The 26,191-nt window shown below is 42.2% G+C and overlaps 1 protein-coding gene across 1 annotated transcript in view; it reads left to right on the top strand.

Annotated features, from left to right (window-relative positions):
- The window catches only part of GALNT10 (polypeptide N-acetylgalactosaminyltransferase 10), an 82,063-nt gene that overhangs the window by 44,830 nt on the left and 11,042 nt on the right, over nt 1–26,191 (top strand). Inside the window, exons 5-8 of the mRNA XM_014875926.2 lie at nt 14,491–14,676; nt 16,183–16,366; nt 17,268–17,385; nt 25,436–25,543. Of these exons, the coding sequence (XP_014731412.1) occupies nt 14,491–14,676; nt 16,183–16,366; nt 17,268–17,385; nt 25,436–25,543 (596 nt within the window). The remainder of the gene's footprint in view (nt 1–14,490; nt 14,677–16,182; nt 16,367–17,267; nt 17,386–25,435; nt 25,544–26,191) is intronic.

Genomic DNA, 26,191 nt, shown 5'->3' with positions numbered 1-26,191 from the left:
ACTTGAAAGGCTGATGATTACAAATTTCTGGTTGTAATTTATCCATTGTTAAAAAAAAAAGCAAACCCAAAACCTAAATGACAAGCACTTCAACCCAGTAATTGGGAATTGATAGTTTAATGCATCAAACTGAAATGCATGAAGGAGCAGAAGTTCCCAGAAAACTTTTACTTATATGTTAGAAAAGAGCACATTGTTGAATTTGGACTGTTAGGCAACTGCTCTGTTGCAGTAATCTGTTTCTTATAATTAAATTGGGCAGATAATAAGAACTCCATGTCCAAGCAAATGATCATCACAGCTGTGCCACAGAACTGGAGAACAGTAAAAAGAATGAGAAGAAATTTCTTGATTTTTATTCTGCAAATCATAAATTATTGGCCCTCTGCACTGTCTGCAAAGTATTCTGTATTGTCTTCAAGAATTCTGTGCTTCTGTTTGAAATAATAGTCCCCTAAATTTTTAGCAGCATCTTTCTTTTGAAGTTACAGAATCACTATTGGATGAAGTGACAGTAGAGGCCATATCTGAGATCAGAGGGGCATAGTATGGATGGTAAATGTCATCTCCTACCCTGAAGAGATCAGTAAATAGTCGCCATAAACTCCAGTGAAAAGCCAAAGATGGAAAGGATAATCACTCAGTAAAAATTTATTATTAATTTTTTTTATTGAGATGTTACTCTGACAGGATAAAACATTGGATATCTCTGCTGTATCTCATGCTGGCCTTTCACTCGAGGGTTGTCCAAACAGACCTCTAGAACTTTAATAACTCTTTAAAGAATAACCTTCAATAGCTTGACCTTCCCTGGCAAGGAGAATCTCTGTCTTCTGCCAGCATTTCTTGTGTGCTGGGGTTAAATGTGCTGGGGTTTGCCAGCTGCCCTTGAGGCATTGGAATGTTTCTCTCTTGTTCTGCTGTTTCACTGGTTTCTGGGAATGGTGGGATTGGTGCTGATCCCTCTTTCATCCCTCTATCTCGTACATGGAGAATCTTTGCTGCACATGAAGAAAAGAGGACTTTGGTGATAATAGAAGTAGTAAGTATGGAAACCTGGCTATTGCAAACAGTGTTGTTCCTGACAGATGTTATTTTCATGTGTTTTTCATCTGGTTTTAAGCTTGAGTGTAAGGAATTTTTGGTGTGTCTATGAAGAGGGCTGAGAAGTTGGCTGAGAGAGTGACAGGAGAGTGAAGACAGATTTCTGGGTTAGTTGGTGGCTGCTGTGGTCTGCAGCAAACCTGAGGGACAGCTATGGCCATGTGTTATTGGAGCTCCTGGACACATGAATCATCATCTAGAATTGTCAGCAGCCATTTATTTCCTAATTCTTTTGAAAAAGACAACTCTCTGACCTTTAGCAATACATATTTTTCATCCAAAAAATGCTGTCCTGATGACAACAAATCTTAACAGGGAGCAGCAAAAGCTTTACGAGTCATGTTTTTTAAATGTTTCCTTTGCTTTGTACTTGGAAAGTCAAAATGTGCTGGAACAACTTTCTGTCTGATTTGGTTTTTTTTGTATGCCTGCAGTATAATGCAAATGGTCCAAATCTAAAAAAAGGCTAGAGCCTTACCTCACCCAAATTTTGTGCAGGGTTCCATGTCAGGCAGAGTGCTGTGGGAAAGGCTGCCTGTCAGTGGGCTCAGTCCGTGTGGTGGTTCCATCCCCTTTGCCTTGAGCTGCAGACCACGTTGTCACCTCCAGCACCACCTTTCTGGCACTTAAATCTTCCTCTATGGGGATTCCCTTGGAAGGCTGGGTTGATTTAAAAGGAGGTGCTTTCCATCATGTGCCATTGGTCACAGCTGAGTGAATATTGCAGGGCTATTTTTTACTTTCTCTATTGGTAGTCTCTGCTGTCAGTGTAGCATTGCATTAGGACTGCTATAATGCTTTTTTTTCCCCACAAACTTGATTGAGAGTGATGTAAAAACTTTCTCCCCACTTCAAAACATTTGTAGGGATTTTCTGTGCAGAAGAAAATAAGTTATACTGAAGAGGGAGACACCCATTCAGCAAACTATTGTTGGAGAATAAGAATTAACCCTCCCAGCATTGGCTGCTTCTTCCTTCTGCATGGTACAGAGAACTCTGGAAAGCCACAGACTGGCCTCCATGGGTTTGATGAACCTCAGCTATTGCAGGGTGGTCCAAAATAATGCCTGCCCTTCTGGGTAAGCAGAAATCAGAATGCAACACTTGTGAATTACCACTCTAGAATTCCTGATCATAAAAACTCGTAGCTGTGGCAGTCCTGTGTGGATTTGTGGCTTCACTTTTTAATTTCTGTCGCTATTCTTTCGGTCTGATAGGTTAAATTAAACCTTTTCATATGCTGGCTTGCGGGCTACTAATTGCATCCCTCCAAGCCTGTTGTTAAAAAATGGCCCTAAGTAAACTCAAATGTTTTTTCCATGTATATCAGTTTTCTCCTGGGGACTGTCATCTGAAATTTGTTTGCTTTTTGAATATCTAATTGCCTTGCTGCTGAGTGGGAATTTGGTTCTATTCTATCACAGAAATGGGAGGAGGAGAACTGAAGTGGAATTGCAGGTCAGTTTGTAACACTGCAGGTTTTTCTATCAGCTCTGGTGGCGTTTTGTTATTGATAGCTGGCAATGAGTAAGAGGCAGGCAGTTCATGGTTCTTCAGGGTCTGCTTCAGTCCCTGGGCCTGCAGCCTGAATTGCTGTGGTGAGAAATGGGGCTGTTCAGCTCTAGTGTCTGTCTTGTACGAAATGAATTGTTGTTGGTCTCCACCTAATTCTTGTAGCTTGTGGACACCTCTGCTGTAAAAGCTGTCTCTGTGTCTGCATGAACAGATGTAAAGCTGTTCTCTGTCTCTCAGCAATAAATGATCAGCCCTGAGCTGGAGGAGCAGAGGATGGTGCATCCCTTTGCAGGGATGTCAGAATGTTCTTTGCTTTTCACCTGGTACATATTTGGTAGCCCAGCACAGCAGTGGAACATCAAATATTCCTGGTGAAAAGCAGAAGGCAAACTCCTTTGTTTTGGAGGAGAGGTCTCTTACAGTTGGAGGTGGGACTGGAACAGTACAGAATCAAAAATGGTTGAGTTTGGAAAGGATATCTGAAGATCATCTAACCCAACCCCTCTGCTCAGCTCCAGCAGGTTTCTCCAGCTCTTATTATTCACTCAAATTTTGAAAATCTCCAAGGATGGAGACTCCATAATGTCCCTAGGGAACCTATTCTGCTGTTCAGTCACTCTGTCAGTGACCTAGTTTAAAAAAAGTAATTTAAAAAATACCTTATTATTAAACAGCATTTCCTGTGCTTCAGTTTGTGCCCAAGGACTCCCAGGTCATTTTTTGCAGAGCTCCTATAACTTATCTAGGAAACACCTGTAAAAGAAGACCTCTAAAACAAACTAATTGTTTGCATTTATGTGCTTCTGGAACAAACTGATATAATGGATTTTTCAGCCTTTCCCTTAATGTCAGACATGGTAGGATTTTTACCTTTTCACCCTTTGCAGCAATGGAAATCTAAAAATTATTCAAGATATTTGAAGCTCACTGTCTGCAGGAGGCTGTGACTTAATTGCTGAATGTCATTTGAAAGAAGCATCTTGTGGTGTACTTGAGGCTGGCTGTGTGCACAGAGGAAGGGGTACACACCACACGGGGTTTATCTTATTTTATGGCTGAGCTTGACAGAAATCAGTGATTGTGGCTAAGCTCTTGAATTTCACATAAAACTCACGTTTCAGCATTCGATTATTTGCATATTGAGTGACAGCCTGTTCTTACTTGTTTTTAAGATTACTTTGGTATAAATGACAGTGTTTTAGAACAAATGTTGTCCCTTGTTGAAGAAGAGAACTGCAGCATCAGTCATCTCCAAAGCATGAGTTACATGCAAAGCACTGTGTTGGTACAATAATAAAGCTGGATGTGGCAGCACTGAAAATACTGCAGTCTCCAAACATCAGGATTGTTCTGGAAGTGTTAACCCAGCTGGGCCCTCTGCCTTATGGTGTTGCATGTCTGTACAGTGGCAAGATGTGAAAACTGAGCATCCTTCTCACAGTAACCAGGCAAAATCTGCACCTGTGATTTGGGAGGCAACAACAAGTTTCAGCCCAAGTATTTGAATACATTTGATCCAATATGACAATGACATTTACAAAATGAACCTTCTGACTTTTACATTAAACACGGTCTGGTTTAGGGAGTGGTTATCCAGGAGGCTGTGTAAATACATCCTTGGCTGCAGTGGATTTCAAGGAGACAATTTTGTTCTGAGCAATGTGTATGGGAGCTCATTTTCCCTTGAGTGGTCATTATGGAGATTTTGGATTTCAGTTTCATCTTCCAAGACTACCCTTTTACCTTGAACCTCATCTTGATTTGTGAAAACTGTTTTTAGGAGTCTATTATATTAACATGATCAAGCATTTATTTATTTTTTTTTATTCCTTCCCCATTTTCACTCCATTTTTCCTTAGCTGTGTGTGTTCAGCAGGACTTTGTGCAGTCACAGCTGCTCTTTGGCATCTGGGAGGCACAGTGAAGCTGGAGTGTGGTGTGTGGCCACTGCTCATCTTGGAAAGGCAGCAAGGAGCTTTTGGGCCATTTAATAGAGGATCCAAGGAGTGTTTTCCCCAGACAGTGTCATCTCAGCCCTAGGTTTTGACCAGCATTGTTTGCCCTCTCCCCTTAAGCACCATTGTGCCATGGCATCATCCTGGATTTGCCCTGGACATTTATACACTCTTGGAGCCCATCCTTTCCCAAACCAGAGGGGAGACACAACCAAATCCTGATTTTTCCCTTGACAGGTAAAGTCCTGTGACATTTTAAACCTCCCTTTAAATTGCAGTACAGGTAATTCTGGAGAAATGGGATAATCTGAATGGAAAACCAAATGTGAGTGAGGTAACTTGGCTGAACCATGAGCAGCATAATTTGGTCTGGAGGGCAGATGTCACTAAGTAGTGTAGTGAGGGAGAAGGCAAGGGATGATTAATGTGTCACTTGGTACAGCAGCAGGTATATAGCAAATACAGCTGTTCCATTAACCACATCTGCCAGGCCTTAATTGAAAGAAATCATGTTCTCAGTATCTGAAATAGAAAAAGGCTTAATACTTGAATTCTTTCTGATCTTCAAATGGAACAATAACAGATTTATGCAGCTAAAGAGATTATCTTTTCATCTTTAGGCACATGCACTGTAAAAGTAATTTTTTTTTCTCTTAAATGCACTAAAGTGCATCTGGTTAGTACATCTCAGAATATGGAGTGACTGTGCTTAGGACAAGTGATGACAGCCTTTCTTGCTGAATTATCAATATGTTTATCTTCAGGCTTTTTATCATGAAGTATGGAGAAAAGAAGAAAAAGCCAAGCTCTTTTGGGCCAGCTGTGCTTTTCTACTACCTTTTTTTAAGGACTCCTTTCAAGGTCTCTCATAGAAGTTGAGGTAGCTATTGTCCTAAACAACTGATGAAAAGATTAGTTTTGTAAATTAAGTCACAGAATTAAAGAGGATTTTATCCTTGTTAGAATTCATTGCAGACTATCTCAGGTCTGTTTAGACTCATTAAAAATGTCTTTGAAGTAACAGTCAGTGAGACAAATCTCCCTTTGGGTGAGTGGGAGAAGGTTGGTGGTTCTGGGTGGGGAGATGTGAAATGTCTGCCCCAACCTGCAGCATGACTGCCAGGTAGCACAGCAGAGCAGGGACATGAGTGCAGAGTGAGTTTGTGAACTCACCAACACTCTTTCCATAGTGAGCACCAAAGGGAGCAATAAAATAAGAGCTGGTGCAGATGTCCCATTTCTGTTTATGAGAAGAGAGTCATTTGTTATTCTCCATTTCTGGCAGTGTCTTGTGGGTGTGGGATACTTTAGATAACAGTGACAGAGTCTGCTTTGCATCAGAGTGAGATGTGGATGAGATTCAATTTTATGTTTTCCCTTTTCTGAGTATTCATTTTTAATTGTCTTTAATGTCTGTACTCATGGATTCCCTTCATAAAGGGATGTCTAAAACCTGCACTGTTCATTAGGCAATGGCTGGGGAACATTAAAAGTTTATTCTCTGGTGTTTTAAGAGGCATGAGGGCCTATTGTAGTTGTTTACTACAGCTTTGTTTGTGACAGCCTAAATTAACTAACCAGTTTACTTTTCATCATCTTGTATTTATTTCTCTAAGATCAGTTGCTGTAGCTGAAAGATTCTTCTAGAAAGGAGATGAGGTGGCTTTAAAAGGTCGAGTTTACTGTGACCTTTTTCTCAGCTAATTATTGTGTAGTGAAGGATGTCTGGCAGTCTAAAGTTTAAGAAAAATAAATAATTGAGGAGCAGGTTTCCATTACAGCTCATTAAGTAAATCTCAGTGTATTGCTTGCTACTAAGAAACCCTACACATGTCGCTTCTGTTAGAGGAACTTTGCAGAAAAACAGCTTTAATTTTATTTTCCTCACCTTGAAGTACATGTCCTCATCTGCTAGGAGTCAAAAATCTAGATATCTGCCAGCTGCAGTGCAAATCAGCATTTTAATGCTTTACAGCTGCTTCTCTATAGAAGTTAATTAGAAATGTGATTCAAACACCCTCTGCCCATATATGATCTCTATTACTGGTAATCATAGTTTCTGCTATTTAAACCTGCATTTGGAGTGGTGTTAACAAAGCAGCTGTTCCACACAGGGACTTTGATAAAAGTGGAAACTTCTTCACTTCAAGAAAATTGGAAGCTAAATGCTCCTTCAACTGAAAAATAAAAGTGGATAAACCAAACCACATTCCTTTTCTAGTTTTTATTGCAGTTATATTTTCTTAATATAAATAAGAAATAATACACAATTCTCTCAGTGTAGCATCAGTTCCCAAGGACCACTGTTGCCTGTTACCCACAGCAGGGATGCCCTGATGGAGCACAGTAGTTGAACTGTGCTGAGCAGAGGGAAGCCAAAGTTCCAGATTTCAAAGCAGGTACCTTCAGCTATCAGTCCTGCCCTGTCCTCTGTCATCCAGATAAAATGAACATGCTACTTGAGATTGGTATTGCCCACAAGATGGCTTAGTTTTGGTATCAGTACAGTTGTGAACAGGCCTGGATTTGTGCTTCAGAATTTAATGGATTTATTGACCTTTCTAGCAGATGTCACTGACTGTGATAGCTGCATTTCCTGTGAGTAAAGTAAACCAGTGTTGAGAACTGATGGTGAAGAGGTCTAGAAGAAGAGTAAAGTGTTTGTAAATTATACTTTCAGCATTTCAGAATTTGTTACTGCAAGTCAATTGTGTGTGTTCTCCCTGCAGCTGCATTGCTAATTTTTTCATTTGGCAAATACATTGTTTTCTGTTCTCTGACACACAGACTACAGGACAGACCTCCTTCTTCTTTGTCATTCATGGTTATTAATGTTTAAGCATCACTGTAGGACTGAAGGATTTTCAGTTAGTTTTCCAATATTCCAATTTGGCTGCAACCCCAGAGCAAAAACTTTGTAGTTCTCTGCTATTAATTTTAGGCTTCATAGTTGTTCTTCCTCACTTAAACACTCGAGATCAGAGCCTGTGGGATGCGAAGGGTGCATTCCTACCTAATCAAAGCCACTTTCAAGTGAGTTACATCTCGGGCCTAAAGGACCGTTCTCTAACAAGACAAGAGTCTGGAGCAGATTTCTTTGTCAGTGCTTGTGCTCTTTCTGGAATATTTCCTTTTCTGATGATTTGCACAGAGCAAATACTTTCAGGCCAAGAAGTTCTTTGCCTCTATCAGCACTATTGATGTACGAAGCCAGCTCTCCGAGGACTGGTTTGTTTTGGCATCTTCTTTTCTTTCTTTTACCCAGCAAAACTCAGTGACTTTTAAGGCTTTAATCTTCCAGCTTTGATATGTTCCAAAATGTTTCAGTAAGAACTGCCTTAACACTTCATCTGCTTGCATCTCTTCAAATGATGGCAAGTTTTGCCATGCTGTTGGTCATAGGCGTTAGGTTCATGTTGTGATACGCTGTGCAGAACATCCCTGGCAGCAGTGGCTGTATCCTGACACACTCCCTGGGCACAGAGGAGGCTTTGGAACAAACTTCTGAGATGCTTTTGCACCCCTGCTTGTCTCTCCAGTGGCCAGAGAGCAGTTGATGGTCTAGGTTTCAAGGCAATTAAAGATTTTTAGAGTGCAGGCATTCCTTTGGTTAAACAACTGGATAATCAAAGCTACTGATGTGGCCTTAAGATGAGCACAGAGATTCCTTGGATTGAAGGCAGTATTTGGGACAGTAATGCCCTTCCTTGCCAGTCACCATGGCTACATCACACTTGAGCTGAATATTAAGTGTACTGCAAGGAATTCACCCCTGTTTTGCAGCTACTAAGGCTGTGTAGGCCAAAACCTGCATCTCTGCAGTGTGGGTGCCAGCACAGCAGCTCTGAGGTTAAAAGCAATTAACAGGAAATGACTGAGAGTCACAAATACCCTCTTTAGATGAGATGTAGTCAACAGAAGAGGGAAAAATCTAAGTGAGTGCTTTAATCTTGATACATATTTAATGAAATGGGAAGGGAAAAGAGTAAACTAATGAGAATGACTTGACTGTTTCCCCTGGGAGAGATGGGTTCTGGCAGAGGGGGAAAAACTGATCTTGTGGATTGGCCAGGAGGTCAGTGTGCAGGAATTAAGAAGTGATGCATACACTACAGGTTGGCTGCAGTGCTCCCGAGGAACAAAAGATGTTTAAACCTTTACATCATGAAAGAAAGATAAGTAAATGGATTTTTCTGGATTCCCACAGAAAGCAGCAGCTGGAATAGACTCTTTTACAAATTAAACTTTCCTGAGAGATTGAGAGGTTGTGCTGTCACTAAGATGATTACTCCCTGTGTATTTTCCTGCTTGGGAATGCAGCCTACTAAACTTTTCTTGGGGTCTGGCTGTGTTTATAATGCCAGTAAGTATGAATTTTCCCATTTTAAAATTATACCTTTGTCTCTGCATTCAGGGCTAATATCTCCTGAAGGATACCTGAGCAGATTGGGATGTCTGCTGTAGGGTGGAGAAAAAAGCACTGAGAAAGTTTCCTTTGTGAACTGAAGGACGAATTGATGGCACAGGCAGGACAGCAGAAGTTTATGCACCTGAGTTTGTCACAGCACAGGCTCACACCAGTGGTCTTTTCCCCATTAACTCACAATCTGGCTTATTTCTTGGGCTCCGTTCTTGCACTTCTGTGCACTTTATTGTACCTGAAACAGAAGCTTGGTTTAAAACCATTTAGAAAGAGAACAAAACCAGTAAGGTTTTCAGCAAACGCTTTTAATCTTGGTTGAAGTCCAAATCATGCTGCATTATCATGTGGGGTGGTACACATTTAGCTATTGTCCCGTGCACAGAAGCCCTTTCCCCTCTCAGTTTTTCTTTTTAAAGTTGTGCTGAGACCCAACACTGATGCAAAATGGGCAGTGGAAACTGAGCCCCCTCCCGTTTTGGAGTACACCCCAGAACTGTAATCAGTGAAGCAACAAATACTAATTCTCTCCCTTCTCAGGCCTTTTCCTCTTTGTAAGAAGATTCAGCTTGGAAAGCTGTGATCAGCCTAATCAGTTTTCTATTACTGAGACTGGTGCTCATAGTACAATTTGTTAAATCAATTTATTATCCTCCCAACCAACTCCAGTGATCAGAGCGTGAAAACATTGAAAGAAAATTAAAACTAGTGGAAGTGCTGCCTGTTTGGATAACAGCATATTTTGCTGTTTCAAAGGATTACTCATCTGCACCAAAACAGGGAGAGAAGTTAATTTCAATGATTTAGAATCTTCTATTTCAGGGAGGCCTGGCTTGCACATTATGATGGATTCAGGAAGAAGTATAATTCGTTCTTAAATTGTTAAACAGCGCGTTAGGGCCAAGTATCCAAGTAAAAATGAATGGATTCATTTGTAATCTTCAACAAGCGTGTCTGCCTGTGGGAGGGGAGGGATGGCAGGCTGGGGTAACCTGTAAACAAATGCCAGATGCATGCTGGCACTTCAGGCTCTGGCGTTGGAAAGCAGCCAAAATAACCTGCAGAGAAGGGAAACAGTCCTTTTCTGCCTAAAATGGAATTCTGCAGATCCTCCAGTCCTGTCCTCCTGTGCCCTTCAGTGGAAGGGGGAGGTTCCCTGGATTTTCTCTCATCTCTCATTTTTCTCTCATCTTCACATCTTCAAGCTTCTGAGTGTAAACTAAAGCAGAGCACCTCAGCAGGTGCCAGGTTCCTGTAGGACAGAAGGACCTTTGGTGTTACCAATGGCATCTGAGTAACGTGGGAATGTTTCTGATTTCTGCAGTGCTGTTCCTTGGGTTGATGGGACACATATGGTAAAGGCACTGGAGCTGCAGATGTGCTGTAGACTGTAAAATTCAGAAACCAAAGCTGATGGTTTCATATAAACCATGAAATGCACTGGTAGGACAGGAGAAGTGTTTCACTCATAGTTCTTTCTCAGGATATAAATCACTTCAATAGTTTCAAGTCATGGCTGGTATTTTTTTTTTTTTCCTATGGCTAATATTGGTACTCCCCTACCAAATACTTCAGAGCTGTTACAGGGACTATAAGCTATTTAAAAAAAACAAAAGTTATTTTAAAAAAACAACCTCCTTGGATTCTTCTGTCTTCCTCCAGCTTCTGCACATGCTTGTTTTTTAATTTCTTTAGTGCCTTTTCAGGTGGCAAAGTGCAGTGTTGGAATGAAAAGTCAACTGGATATGAGGAATTCCAGTCTTGGAAAATCCTTGCCATGCTACAAGTGGTCCCCAGACTAGAGGGATCTGAGGGCACCTCTGCTTGAATGAGGCCAGTAGGAAGAAGTACAGTAAGACCACCAGAGAAATTTGACCCAGGGGAAAAAAATGCCTTACTGTGGAAAGTTTGGGGCTGCTTCTGTAAAGCAGGCTGCCTGTTAAAACTTGTCTGCTGTCCTCACACAGCTTTATTTACAGCTCAAAGAAAGTGGCAATTCTTGACTGGTACTGTTAATATAGACACTGTACATCAACTTTATTGTGAAGTGTGTTAGCAAACTACCAGAATAGTTTTTAATCTGCAGATAATCTTACTCTCACTTTTAATTTTGGGCTGTGTTACTTTGCCCAGCATAGGCACAGCCATTGGAATTCATCCAGTTCACCTAACAACTTTCATTAAAGAAAATTGCCCTTGTAATAAAAATTACTCAGTGTGACAAGATTCCATAATATATTTTTTTTAAAGCTTCATTAATTTTTGTACCAGTTAATGGCACTTGTTTGGTTTTTTTAAATTTTCTTTTAAAAGCAAAATTTGGCTTAATTGGGACAATATTTGAAATAGAATTAAATTACTATTTTCTATCTGGGTGCATAGAAGCTAGGCTGTGTGGCAGGAACAGCACAAGGATAAGAAAATAAGAAATCTCTTTGAAAACCACATTTTACTGAGTTTTGTACATTGTGAGGTTGCTCTCAAGTCTGTGTCCCTTCAGTTAGGTAAAGCAAATGCAATAAACTCTGCCCACTTGCAGTTCATGATAGAGAAGTCTTAATCTTACAAAAAGCAGTGACCAAGCGTGGATTTTTCTGCAGCACTGGGAGGAGCAGCTTACCTGAGCATCATCCCTCTGGCTGCAGGACAGCCCTCAGCAGGTGTGTCCCCTGCAGCAGTGTGAGCACACAGGTGCAGCTGGAGCACCTGCAGCTTTTCCTTGTTCTCCCAGCCCTCAGGGACATGATTCCTGATGTGTGAGGCACTTCACCAGTGCAGCAAACAGCAGGCTCCTCACTGCAAGCATGGAATGCTTTGGTATTTTCTTCCTATGGAAATGTAGTAAAGATGTGCTGAAGAGCCAAAGCCAGTAAGAAGCCAGTGGATTAGACTCTCTGCTGACTCTTTGCAGAGTACTTTTCTGAGAAAACTCCATATGCCTTCCTTTCCTCATTACACTATAAAAATGGGGAAATCTCCATTTTTAGCTTGTTCATCAATAGATACAAATCACCCTGTCCTCAGTCATTGTAGCAGAGCAGCCATCATCATCATCACAACTGCCATGGCCAAGTGCAGTGACTCTGTGTTCTCCTTCTGGGGTGTGTGTGAGACCAGATCCAGGACATTCTCGTGTTTGGTAGCAGCCTGAGCATGCTGTGCTTGTGCCCCTTGAGGAGTCACTTCAGCTGCCCCAGGTGTCACCACAGACAAAATTGCAAACCAGAACAATTCAGAAAGGCAGGTGATTCAAAAATGGAAATGATGAACACTCATGTGTGGTAGATAAACCTCTGGGTCTTTCACAGTCTCATTTTCTCATTTTAATCAAAATAAAGAGGAAAGTCTCTTTATATTTTCCATTGGTTTGGAGCTTGGATTTTTTAAGATTTTCCAGTGCTTTATAGGTTTGGCTTGGATAATGTAAGTATTGTGTAGTCTGATCTTCCAAGTGTCTTCTGTTATTATCAATCTCTGGCTGTTGTTAGGGAAATCTGACTGAGAGTGTCTATGTGATGGTTCCCTCCTTTATTATAACTAGCACCAGCAGCCACTCGTGTTTATCTTGTCTTGGATACATTAAGTAAAGTCTGCATCCTGGTTTGGGCTTAGCTGATTTATGCTTGAAGTGAGGATTGTTTGTTCTCTGCAATGAAACAATCTTTTGTGACAAACTAACAATGGCAAGGGATGAGCTCTGATGTTAAACAGTGGTAGCTTTTCTTTTCTTTCTTCTTTTTTTTCCCTCTTCTCGTTTTAAGTCTACCCGCTGCCTCAGGAGGAAGGCAGCTGCACTAATAATATGTCTCTAGGCCCTTATTTGAAAAATCTGTAATTGAGTGGACAAAATTTCTGGTTGCTTGAGAGGATCTATTCAGAAGAGACCTGAAAAGGATGAGGGAAAAGCACACTAGACATCAAGAAGTCCTAAGGGCTCTATTGAGAGGGAAACCTATGTAGATATTGTAGGACAATTACACTTGTGAGGCAAAGCACTAAAATGGATCTGTGAAAAAAAATCCTGAGGAATGTTAAACAAAGCTTTGAACAGGGCAAAGAGCTTGCTGGGAATACCTCAAAAGCAAGGAGGCGTATTTGGGTGATGTTTGAAGGAAGGCACATGATGGCTGGCTGCTTCAAAGAGCAGGCACAGAATGTGTGTTACCACAGGGCTTCTGACCATTCTCACAGCTGCCAGGTCAGCACAAGGGGGAGAGCTCATATCTGGGTTAAGTTTATTTGCTCCTTTGCTCTTTTCAGTGAGCTGTTCCAATGCCCAGCCTCCCTGGTGCCCCTGTTCAGGGACACTTTCCTGCTGTTGGCCTTTCCAGCCCCTGCCTTTCATGCCTCCTTTGGAAGCTGAGGAAGATGTCCTGTACAGAGTGGAGATGATGTATTCTGTATTGTATCAGGCAAATAACCCTGTGAGGGTATTTGTATTTCAGTGATTGCCTGTAGTCAAGTTTTGTTGTGTGAGATTTTAAGAGTTACTTGCTTAGATGTAACATACTAAGTTTTGTCTAGTGAGGCTTCTTTCCTGCATCATTGCTGACTGCAGTGGGTGGTGTGGGGCATTAATGAACAATCTCTGGCACCCTCTGAATGGGCTTTGCTGTCAAAACTTCAGATGCCTAAAAGATCAACCCATTAGTGATGAGACCAGCATCAGCTCAGCCTATTTTTAGGTTTTTCTTTGCTGCTTCTATCTTTGATGTAAAGACAGCTGTGCTCCCCTCTCTCGTTATGCAGACCAAAGTTTTTATCTCCACTTTGGAACAAGCTGTCCATTGTTTTGATCACTCAGTGATCTTTCTCTGCAGCTCTCCTGTTTGAATTCTTGTTAATCATGATGACTGTCACTGTCTGTGTTAATTTAGATGTGGCTCCAGTCCATGTTCAGTAGTGTAAATATTTCCCTATTTAACTGCAAATCTCCTCTGATAAGCATTTAAAGGAGCCATTCCCGTACACACTGTGGCTGTGCCTGCCTTGCAGCCTGGAGGGGTGTCTGACTAGGCTTTTTCCTGGGTTTTACTTATGCATGGGTGGATTGTTATGTTGTGTGTTTTGAAGAAACCACACACAACTTAAATGCTGTGAGTGTGGTTTACTTCTGAAAATGAATTCCCCTGTGTCTTTTCTAAGTTACAGTGGTTTTCCACAAATGTCCAAGAATCCTGGCTCGGGATCCTGTCAGCTGTCTTTTTATTCTTTTTCATCTTTCTCTGCTGCTTTCTTTCTCATCCTATACTCTTTGTTCCTTTCTTTTTCTCCTCTGTTTTTAATTGCTTCTAAAGTTTTGGAACATCTTCAAAAGTCTTGCATATGCAGTTATTTTTAGACCTTTAAAAGAAGTGATTTCTACTTTCTTTTTCCTGTGACTGCATTTGTTACCTGCTGAGGCCGTACTTCCAAAGACATTTTTTCTGGTAAAGACAGAACAGCGTTTTTAGGAAGTTGCTTGTTCTGGTGTCCCAATGTCTCCTTTTCCTACAGAGCACCTGAAGAAACGCCTGGAGGATTACATGGCCCAGTTCCCGAACGTGCGGATCCTGCGGACCAAGAAGAGGGAAGGGCTGATCAGGACCCGCATGCTGGGGGCCTCGGTGGCCATCGGGGATGTCATCACCTTCCTGGATTCCCACTGCGAGGCCAACGTCAACTGGCTGCCACCTCTCTTGGGTGAGTGGGGGGGCTTGCTGAAATTATTCCCTCCTGCTGCTTTCCCCTCGGAAGTGGATAAAAGAGAAATGAAATATCAGAGAGAACAAACCAACCGCAAGACTAAAGTGAATTGTTGGCAACTTGTAGTGTTTAGTATGAGATTTTTTCTGTTCTGGAGTCCCACACTGTGCAGTAACTTTGTCATATGATTTTTTTAGTTAAAGAGCAGAAATCGTATTCTTCTGTTTCTTTATTAAATGAAATCTTAAATAATTTACAGCTTGCTAGAAGAGTAAACTATCACATGGTCATTCAACAGCTTGCAGAGAGGAGTGGCTTTATGATACAGAAAAGATCTTTACATGCAGATTTTGAGGAGCTTTTAAGGGTTTTATCTCCTATACAGCTATATTTAACTTCATAGTCTGCAAGGCTGTGAAAAACACTTCTTGTGAATGAGAGCTGCCAGTGTGCATTTGTAGAACATGGGCACCCTTTTCCAAGGCAGCACTCCATCTTTGAGGAGGTGTCAGTTCTTTTCAAGGATGACTAATTGAAGGGACAGTGCCGTCTGTTTCTGGTACCTGGCTGCCTCCAGCCGGTACCAAACGCCTTCACAGGCCTGCTGCCAGTGACCTGTCAGAGCTCTCTCAGGTGTGGCTTTCTCAAATAGGCTGTGGCAACAATAGTCAAGCAGAGGTTTAAGAAAGAGTCCGATTTTCCTGCAGGATTGATAGTTGGTTATCCTGTTGCTTTCACTACAGTTAATATCTGCAATAGTTTGAAACATTTGCAGCTTTATGAGCCCCAGGGAGGGAGGACAGAATTAGCTTCAATTGCCATTTAAATGAGAACACGAAAAGGATGCTTTGACTTTTAAAGCATAGAAAGGGTTTCTGTGAGATGTGTTTTGGAAGCTGAAACATCATTCTAATGCCTCTGCTCTGAGAGCTAACTTCCAACAAGAGACCATCTCAGTAATAAAGTATTTAAGAAATTCCAGATGTTTATGCAGGAATTTTTCCTGTGTTGTATTATTTGATTGGAAGAAAAGGTTGGAGGGGAGGTAACACATTTCTTGAGCCTGCTGAGAGTACTTACGCCATTAGTCTGAAACGCTTCCTGCCAGGTTCTGGTGTGGCAATTAGAGCTGGGTGGTGCAGTGGGTTATTCCCTGGATTTGGATCTGCACAGAAGGGGTTCACATCTGGGTCACTTGTGGAAATGAGGATTGCTTACCGAGTACAAGAGGTCTGGTTTTAGCCTGGCAGTCAGTTCTCTGTGGTAGTGTGGCTGTGTCTTCCCATTCTGCTTCTGGGTGATGGGTGCCTGGTGTTTTTCTCTCAGGGATTACAGAAGTAGCAGATAAATTGATATAAATTGGAGCATCTGCTGGCGAGAAAAGGAGCAGGAAGAAAGCTGAGTCGTTCTTGGACAACTTCATATTTTGATGCTTTTTTTGTAATTTCATGGTCAAAGGAAGCAGCTGGTGGAGGTTTTCTAACCTGTTTCTCCAATCTTCAGATCGCATTGCCCGAAACCGCAAGACTATCGTTTGCCCAATGATCGATGTCATTGACCACGACCACTTCGGATATGAGACTCAGGCTGGAGACGCCATGCGAGGGGCATTCGACTGGGAGATGTATTACAAGAGGATCCCCATTCCTCCTGAGTTACAGAAACCTGATCCCAGTGATCCCTTTGAGTAAGTTACTGAAATGCAGAGTGCTAAGAGCCAGCTAATGAAATAACACCCTGCTGCAGGGTTGGTTTACATCTCAGTGTAGCAAAAGCCAGAAGCTGGTGTTAAGCTACTTGCTTTTTTGGCAGCTCTTTGCTTTGCTGGTTTAAAAGAAATGCATTGTGTAGTAGCTGTGAACACTCTCCTTTTCATTGCTGTTTTTTTGCCATATTAATTCCTGCAGAAGTTAACTTTTCATTGAAAACTCTAATGTGTAACAATTAATGTGGTCATTTATTACAGAGATCTTTCAAAGATAATTTAGTATCCCTAATGCTCTGCCAAAAACAAATCAATGGTGGGTTATGTGTCATTCCCAGGTGGGGGAAGAAGAAAATTTAGCAGAATAATTACAACAATTTTGATTATTACAGTGCACCGCAGAAGTAAATCTGTGATCAAGTTGTGCTCTGCTGTTGCTGTGCTTGCCAACATTGAGACAGTTCTGCTGTCCTTTATGCTCTGCAGTGTTTAAAAAAAAAAAAAAAGAAAAATAAACCAAGAAAACACTTTTTGAGGTCAAACTCGAAGACTCAATCCTACAACAAAAGCAGAGCACCATGTGTGGAGCATGCAGGTCCCTTGGGCCGAGGTGGTGTCCTGTCACTTCATGATCCAACTCCTGCCTGCTTGGAGGAGAGGCATTGGCAGGTTCTGGAGGGAGCCTGGTCTGGTCCTCCTTGTTTGCAAGTGGGAAGTCAGTAGATAACACCAAAACAACTGTTTGATGCACTGACAAGGCACTGGGAGCACTGGGTGGTGAAAAGAATATTTGTCAAATCTTGCTTTGTTTTTTCTCAAATGTTTAGCTAGAGATCTGTGTCTTTGAATGTGCTTGTAATATGGAGTCTGGTTTTTCCTTAAGGTCTCCTGTAATGGCTGGAGGACTGTTTGCAGTCGATAGAAAGTGGTTCTGGGAGCTGGGAGGGTATGATGCAGGTCTGGAGATATGGGGAGGAGAGCAGTATGAAATATCCTTTAAGGTGAGCCATGTTCTCTGGAAATTACTTTTGTTTTGAAAAGTAAGAATTTGTTCTGAGGTGCAGAATGTGAATGATCTGTCTTGTCCTTACTTTTGTGTGTGATTAAAGGTGAAAGAGCTGGGAGTAGTGAGATAGTGCACAGCAGAATCAGCATTGATATGAGCAGTGACTAGTGAGGGCCAGTTTTGGACCAGGATTAGCTGGGGTGTCCCCATTCTGTGGTAACAGCTCTGATGCATGTGCTCTTCCCAGCCAGGGTCAGTCAGCTGGTGTGGAGCTCTCTGCCTCTGAGGCTGCTTAGATGGTGAAATACTCTCCTCCTTGAGGGAAGGAGGATTTCAGTTCCAGGAGGACCTCAGTCCTCAGCTTGAATTCTCAAAGAAGAGAACTTTGTCTGTAGTCAATCCAGCTGAGCCCTGGCTGTGAGAAACTCAGGCTATTACTTACCAGGAAGAAATCTTCAACAGCTGGAGTCATTACTGTTGCTGGCAATGATTTTGGATCATTATCTGCCTGGCCTGGAGACAGTTCTGCTACTAACTGAGCTGGTCAGTGGAGGGCTTTAAGAGTTAGCCAGCTGACCAAAAATGCACACAAAGAGTAACAAGTCATTGTAACTCACCAAGACTGCTGTTAGGTTGGAATATGGCACTCTGAAATCCCATTTGGGAAACCCACCAGAATGTCCCAAACCCCTGAAGGCAGGTGGCCAGTTTTCTCTTCAGTGGAGGGAATCCTTCCCATAGCCTGGAACAAACTGAGTAAAGATGTCTACATTAAACTCTGTTTGAGGTTTCTTTCAGAGGTTGGATATTTAATTTTACAGGTGTCTGGATGCCACTGATCTAAGCTAGCTGATCTTAGCATGAGGCCAGAGGATAGCAGGGATGTAGTGCACAGTTTGGCTTAAGGAGCTAAAATTCTGCCCATCTCCCCTGACAAGTCATGGCTGATCTCTTACAAAACTGATTCCTGAATCTCTGCCTTTGTGCAGTTCAGAGGATATCAATCCTCCGCAAGCCACATTGCCACGCACACATCCCATGTGCTACTGGGCAGCAAACAGTGGGAGAAAAGACACTGATTTTGAGACAGCCTTTTCTTCTATCATTTCCTCATCAGAACCCATAAGTCACCTTCAGTGTCCCTTGTCCTCTGTAACAGTGGCAGGAAGGGAGGGGTGAGGGCACCCTCTTTGGGGGTGCCATTGTGTTTAGAGCCATTTCATCTCTGTGTTGCGTGTAATGAAATTGTGTAAGGCGCTCATTCTCTGCAGGAGGGGCAGCATTCAGCCTCTTCCTCTCTGAAAATGCTCCTTTCCAAGAGTGATGACAGTGGCTGGACAAGCCCTTTGTCTCCAGTGCCACAGCAGACAGTCACACTGCTTGATCTGCAGGAAATAAGACTGCTTCATTCATCTGTTTGCTTATCCCCTCTGAAACATGCTGTGTTTTATTTCAGTCCAGAGACGGTAATTTATGGAGGGATACGTTTGCTTTAATTAATCTCTGCAAAGACCCCCTTTTTTCTTTCATTGTGCAACAGAAAAATGAAGTTTTCACTGAAAGAGGCTCAGTGTATTTTCAGAAATTAAGATAAATTGATACATTCATCTGTGGCTGATAGATTTAATAATTCTGCTGGAATTGCAAGAATAGAAGGTTTGTTCATAGAATTTATGAAGCTATGACATTTCCTGGTGAGCTTAGAGCTACGTTTTTACCTTTAGAAGCAGACTGAGATTTTGTAGTTAAAGGTGCGCTGTCAAATAATTTAAAGCTCTGGCTTTAGGTGTGGGGTATCTGCTTTCACATTATTTATTATCTCATGGGAATTCAGAATTTAAGCATGTCAGATTTATAGCTGAGCTTTAACAAAGAGTCTGTTCCTGTCCCTGGGTGTTGAGGGTGCAGTAGGTTTCTGTACTGCTGGCCTGTGATCCATTGCATTGGATCTGGCCTTCTCGAGCCTCACCAGGAGTACAGGGCTTCTTGAGGAGGTATTTTGTGTTTTGGATTTTTTTTCCTTAAGCATATTCTTTTTTTGGCTATTCATAGACTGTGCTTTGCTGGTTCTGCCTTTATTTTAAAATACAGGGCTCTGTTGCCAAGAGACTGGAAGTAAACAAGTTTATTTAGGAGCCTTTCTTTTTGGAAATCATATGTATTTCTGTTATCGGCTGGCTCTGCTTCCTTCTGAGCAGAAATTTTCAAGCAAGCCAACAGAGAAAGCATCAGTGTGTAACACCTCAGAAAACATTCAGCTGGAGGGTGGACCAAACTCTAGAAGCCTTGCACTTTGTATGAAACATGTACATCAAACATCATTAGGAAACACTGCATGTAGGAGAGACAAAAAATTGAGGTGAACTATCTAATCTTAATTGCTGGTTTGACATTTTCTGAATCTTAGCAATCCCTTAAAACAGACATTTCTAGTTTAGAAATGAAGGAGTTGGTCTATCCATTCCATATTCAAGCAGAAAACAGGCACTGCTTCCTTCACTTGACCTGTGTGTGTCCAGAGCAGCTCAGTGTCTCTGAGCCAGCACTGCTGCAGGTCAGGCTGTTCCTGCAGTGTCATCCCAGACACAACAGGTAGATCACAATCTCCAGTGGTGATTACAGCTGAATTCCCAGGTGCTGACCTTGAAGTGTGTATTTTGGAGAAAGGGTAAACATTCACAGCTATCTCTGTGGGGCATTTGTCACCTTTCCTTTCTGCTGCCTCGTGGTTTCTCTGTTCAGTAGGCTTCATTGAGGTGTGGTTCTTTGCTTTTTTGGAGTCACTTCCTTACCTCTCCTCTCCTACAGTTTTTCCTGGTCTTTTTTATCTTCCTGATTGTGTGAACAAAACCCAATTCTTTACCCAAAGTTATAATGGACCTTTCCTCTTCTAAACACAATTTAATAGCTACCTACATAACCACTTCATTTTTTTTTTACATAAATGCATTTAATTTGGAGCAGTATGTGTGAAGCATTTAAGCTGCTCCTTTCTGCAAGTGCTACTTTGTACAACACTTATCTACACCCAGTTTTATTTGAGATGATGTTGCTTCTTTTCCAGTATTTTTGTGGATTATATTCTGTTTTGCTTACATAAATCTTCACTAAACTGCTTCACGTCTCTCTTCCATAAATACATAGTCTCTGATTTTTTTGGTTATGGGGAAACAGAAGAGTAAAAAGGGATGTCTCTGACTTGTGTAGGCATAAATATAGATGTACTTTGTATCTCAGATCCAAGTAGTGTGGTTCTCAGTCCTTTAATTGCACACTATACTTGAAGAGCAAAGAATGAGAATCCAGAATGTCCCTCTTTAGGTGATAAATCATTTCATTTTTAGAAACGTTTGCCTTGTAATTTGGAGATTGTAAAGCCTTCATAAAATGCAAAGGGCTCGCTGCAAACAAGCCAAATTGACAGTTTCCCTGAAAAGAGCAATTAAAAAGGAGACAAAAGAGCTGGTCAGTACTTGTGGTCTTCAATTTTTGCTTCAGCAATAGGAAAAGAGCCATTGCACTTATTCTGATGATTGTAGGTCGTTGCATTTTTTCCAGATCCTTATCTCAAACCATCAACATGGATTGCTTCTGATATCCACAGCATAAAACATGTTACATGTTTTCCAGCAAATCCCAGTGCTGCACAGCTTCCGTTCACATGTCTAAAGCCTGCCTCTCCTTTGCCCCATGCCAGCACCATGGGTCTGATTCCCATTTTGCCACTGGGCACTGGCAGGTGCATAGTTGGGGTGCAGCTGCCAAGGGATCCCTTCTGACAGCATTTCTACTTGTGCTGCTGAAATTAGTGCTGATTGTGAGCCTGCACTGCTTATTCCAGGCACATACTCACTTCACTTTCCAGCAGCTCACGTTTGCCCACATTGGAGAACAGGCTGGGCATTCTGCTGCTTTTTTTGTGAGGTTTTTTTTAACCAGCACATGCTGTTTAATTCTAAGGCTTTCAGCTGCAGTACAGGGTGGCTTCTTTCTACCTTCCTATCTAGTGATGCACAGATCAGTTTCAGACCATTGACTTGAAGTTTTTACCTCTGTTCACCTTCTTCTTGGTTCAGGTTCCTGAGCAGCCTCCCACCAAGCAGCAGCAGGGAAGTGCTCCCATCCACTCCCTGAAATGTAATTATTAGAAAGTGCTGTCGTTACTTCAAATGCTCCAGACACTGAGGAGGGGCTGTACTGGTGTGTGGTGTGTGAGAAGGTGCTGTGCAAACACACAGATCCCAGTGCCTCACAGGCCACCTTAACCTCTCAGAGAGCATCAAGTCCCAGTAGCAGGAGCAGCTGATGCTTCCAGTATAGAGGATTACTGAGTTATTGCCCTTGCTTTCATCTCTCACCTACTTTGTTATGCAGAGAACTCCTCTGACTTATCCTCTGTGTCCGTTTCTTACCACCTTTTGGTGTGTGCTCACACAACCAGCCAGCTGTTCTATGTTGGTCCATCCCATAGTTTTCATTTCTGTTGTGTCTTGCAGAAGCAGCTTTATTTTCAAGGCTTAACTATCCTTTGTGTTTTTTCCCTCTCTTGGGAAGCATTGGCTCATCATGGTGCAGTCTTTGGAAACCATAAACCTTGTATACCCAGATAATTTGTGTTCACACACCAACTGCAGCATTGTATTGTGTGTTTGAGAGGAGAGGTTCAGCTGTCTTACCTGACATTGTTTTCTGAAATTGCAGAAAGGGAATTGGATCAGCATAACATTCCCATGTAGAGAATAGGTGGCATATTATCTGCTGCTTTCACAGCATACTGACTGAATCAAAGGCTCTGGAGTCACTTTATGAATATGGAGTTACAGCTCTCCAGGCCGCTGGGAAGATGGAAGCAATATCACCAGCGTTATTTTATTTCCCTTGTGTAGTTTTTATTATTAGGGTGAGATTGTGGCCTTAGCGGAATCTGCTCAGTGTGCCCGTTGACCTCAGTGTAGCCAGGTTTTCTCTTCATTCTAGCAGATCTGTCAGCCACTGGATTCCAAGCCCAAAATGAAGATTGGCAAAATTGTGCCTGAGGAGGAAGAGAAATTTCCTGTTCTCTCTTGATGAGATCTGATTAGATTATTGTAAGAAGCCCTGTCTGCCTGACCAGCTTTAATTCTTGTTCTTACGGCGTAAATGGCTGTTTGAAATCAGGTGCAAGTTCAGGCTCTGACGTTTTCTGTCATGTCAGCTGAGGAGTGAGGCACAATCTGGAAAACACCCAGAAGAAACTGGCTCCCGTGGTCAAAGGAGAAGGCAGTAAGTGACAGTCAGTGTTGTGGGGAAGGCAGGAGGTGCTGCCCCACAGCCCAGCACCGTTCCAGCTCTCTGGCAGCGCGGTATTTTTAGCAGTGTACGTTCTGGTGTGTCATGCCTGGGAACTGTATTCTCTTTTAAAAACAACCAAATATCAATAGCTGAGTGGAAGCATTCCCTCAGCTAGCAAACAGCTATTTTGGGTTTGCTTCCCTTGCATTTACTCTTTGACAGACCCCTAGATGCAATTCTCTGACCTTTAGCTCTGACTTTCTAATTCTTTTGTTAGCTGTGTTTTACCAATGCATATCACGCTCTTTCCCTCTCCCCCTTCTTCCAGTTGTATAGATAAGGACTGGTAATTGTCTTTATGGAGGTTGTAATGAGTTCTGTCACCACACAAAGCAGCTCACTAATAAAATAAATCAAAGCAGCAACGAATGAATGGAAAGCATGCCTTTAAAATTAGATTTGTACTGCGGGTGCCATACTGTCACTTGCAGCGTGAGGCAACATTAAAAAGGCACAGAGGTGGCAAAGTACCTTGAAAGGGTCATTGAGCTCTGCTGGTAGGGATTAGGAAGCTTTCTATTGCAGCATCATTTGGAATTAAATATTTTAAAGCATGATCAGGACAAGAGCAAGTTAAACTGATGTTAGGTTTTACTTATTAAGCAACTCAGTTAAGTAGCTTTTCTGATCATATTGCATGTGTTCATATAATGTTGTCTTCTATGCCTGGAGTCTTGTACCATCCTGGAGCTCCTGGCCCATCAGTTCTGTCCATCTTCCCACTCCTGCTGCCTCTCCAGCTCTGCAGCACAAGGACAGCTTTCTCCTCTCCAGCTGTACCGACTGCAGGGCTCTGCTGCTCAGCTTACACAGGGACATCATGTTCCAGAGAAGTGTATTCCTGTTGGCCTGGCTGAAACCTTTCCTTAGAGATGGGGCAGGTGAGGCATCCTGTGGGCAGGCAGCAAGGAAAACAGGCTGGTGTTTGCAGCCAGGCTTGTGTTACACTACAGTGCAGCTGCTGAGAACCCCTCAGGCTTCTTGCTGCAGGGTGCAGTGCAGGGTAGTGCAGGTTGTGGAGGAGTGTGTGTGTCTGTGCAACTGAGCTCTGGGCTTCTACTGCTGGTTCCCAGGTCTGTTGCAGCTCTTACAGCCTTGCACAAACCATTTCTGTCCTAGAAACACAAACCATGCCCAAATTCCTGTTTTCTCAGCCTGTTAATTTCCCAGCAATAAAATCACACCCTGGCCCTCTGCAGCCAAAAGCACAGTCACTGCAGAATAAAAAGCATTTCTAATTCCATAAGAAACTTCACAGAAGCTGAGTGCTAGTTTCTCTTTCATCTCTTCTGCACCGGCCTCTCAGGACACAGCAGGGACAAAAGGAATGAAATTCTGTAGGAGTGTTTGTCAACTTTCTTCTTGTCTCTCTTACCATAACGACATGTAATTAAGTACCTTGAACTTTAGAAGTTGCCTGTGAAAAATATTTCTCTAACTGAGAGCAACCAACCTCCATTAAGTTATATGCAGTCAGCAAATGACTGTAATTATTAGGGCCAGCAGACAGAGCTGAAACTCCAGAGGACTTTAGTGTCAGAGCTAATAATTATGCAGCAGCCTTGGCCAAATATTTCTCTTCCGAGCTAAGTATTTAATATTGTCACTGTAGAATATTAATGGAATTGCCTGCTATGTGTGAAGCTGTTGACTAAGCTCATTGTACAGTGGACTGTGGTGGCTCAAATTAGCCCCAGTGAACTGAGACATCAAGAGCACTGCACCAGCCTGCCCAGAATCCACAGTCTTTGGGGCATTCCCATGGGATCAGGGGACAAATGGGAGCCTCGCTTCAGGAATTCAGAAAGTCATTTGTTTGGCATTCTAAAGGGTACTTTTTCTTTAAGTATGGATTGGATATTTCTGTGAAGCACAGAAATATTTCTTAAACCTAATGAGGTAGATTGGCTGGTTTAGAAAACATTTCCATTTGTTTCACTTGGACAAAATTATTACATCCATGCTATAAATAAAGAATAAAAGAAAGTTATTACAGAGTGCTGGCACAAAGTGAAATCTTCCCAGATGGGGAAGGAAGCTTTTGAGCCCACTCTAGATATTAACCAAGCATCAAGGTAGTCATCTCCAAATAGCAGTGTGTTCTAGGACTTCCTGAGGGCTTTTTAAAAGCTATTTATGTGTTCACCAGTCAGAGATTTCCACTTAATTGTAAGGCTGCAAAAGCAATGAAAGAATGTCAGCAATGAAACCATAAAATAGCATGATAACCACGGGAAAAAAGTAGTAGTTTCTTCTGATTTCTGGCACTTGAACAGGCTCATGAATTCCCTGGAGCCTTTTGCATAACACATGACCACCTGTACTAGGGAGATGTCCTCCCTTTTATAGCCTCGTTATACAACCTACACCCAGGGTTTTTTTTATGGCAGCCCAGTTTAACTATTGTGGTTACTATTGCTGTAATAACATATATCAGTTTAAAGCAAGGTGTGTGCTGTTTTCTTGGTGCTTGGATTTTTTTCCCTGTTCTTTTCTGTATAGAAGGCTTGAGAGCACTTGTGCTAAATCAAGGCTTGCTGCATGGCTCTAAGCGGGTTGTTATAGGATTTGGGACTAAGGCAGGGAGGGGATGGGATTTGGGAAGAGTGTATTTTAATGTAAAAATCTGGGTTAAGTTTTTTATTACTTGGAAGTCTTTTTTTCATTTTCCTCCATAAAGCCAAGATTGAATGTGTTTCTCTGCTGTTCCACAGGTATGGATGTGTGGAGGTCGCATGGAGGACATCCCTTGCTCTAGAGTTGGTCATATCTACAGGAAATATGTTCCGTACAAGGTTCCCACAGGAGTCAGCCTGGCAAGAGTAAGTGGCAGTGGCATTCCCCACGGCAGGAATCTGACTGCAACGTGACCATGCTGTTGTCTACTCTCACCCCACAATGGGAGGCAAATGTAGAGGGTTTTGTTTGTCTGTAATTTGTACTTGTACAGTGCAAGTTGAGCAGTTTTGCAGTGGTGGATGTGTAGCACAAAGGGAGGAGAGCCCAGGGAGCTGCAGATGTGTGTGTGAACAGCTGCTATGCTCCAAGCATCAGCACTGCTGGGTGCTGGTCAGGGATTTTGTGATCAGACTCTGGCTATAAAAACAAGATATGGCTTTATTTGTATAATACTTCAGTCATTTTATAGCTGTGCTCTCCGAGAGCAGCAGGCTTCAGCGTGGTGATTGGTTTTGGTGATTGAAAGACCTCTCAGCTTCAAGCATCACAGACCACTGAATGGGCAAGCTGTAATTTTCCACAATGGAATGTTCTGTGCCATCTTATTTCTTAATCTAGTGTAGCCCAAAGAAGAAAGAGCTTTCGTCTAGCCTGCATTGGGTTTCTCTTGCTAATTTTCAAATTGAGGAGGGATTGCATTGCCCTCTGCTGGGAGAAAGCATCCTAGGAGCAGGAAGGCTGCAAAACTAAAAGCCTCAGAGAGGTGCCCTGCTGTTCTGAAATCTTAAGGC

Source organism: Sturnus vulgaris, chromosome 15, assembly GCF_052056855.1.
Source record: "Sturnus vulgaris isolate bStuVul1 chromosome 15, bStuVul1.hap1, whole genome shotgun sequence".
In the NCBI taxonomy this organism is placed as follows: Eukaryota; Metazoa; Chordata; class Aves; order Passeriformes; family Sturnidae; genus Sturnus; species Sturnus vulgaris.
The sequence above is the reverse complement of the archived record's forward strand: the minus strand, read 5'-3'. Positions and strand labels throughout refer to the sequence as shown.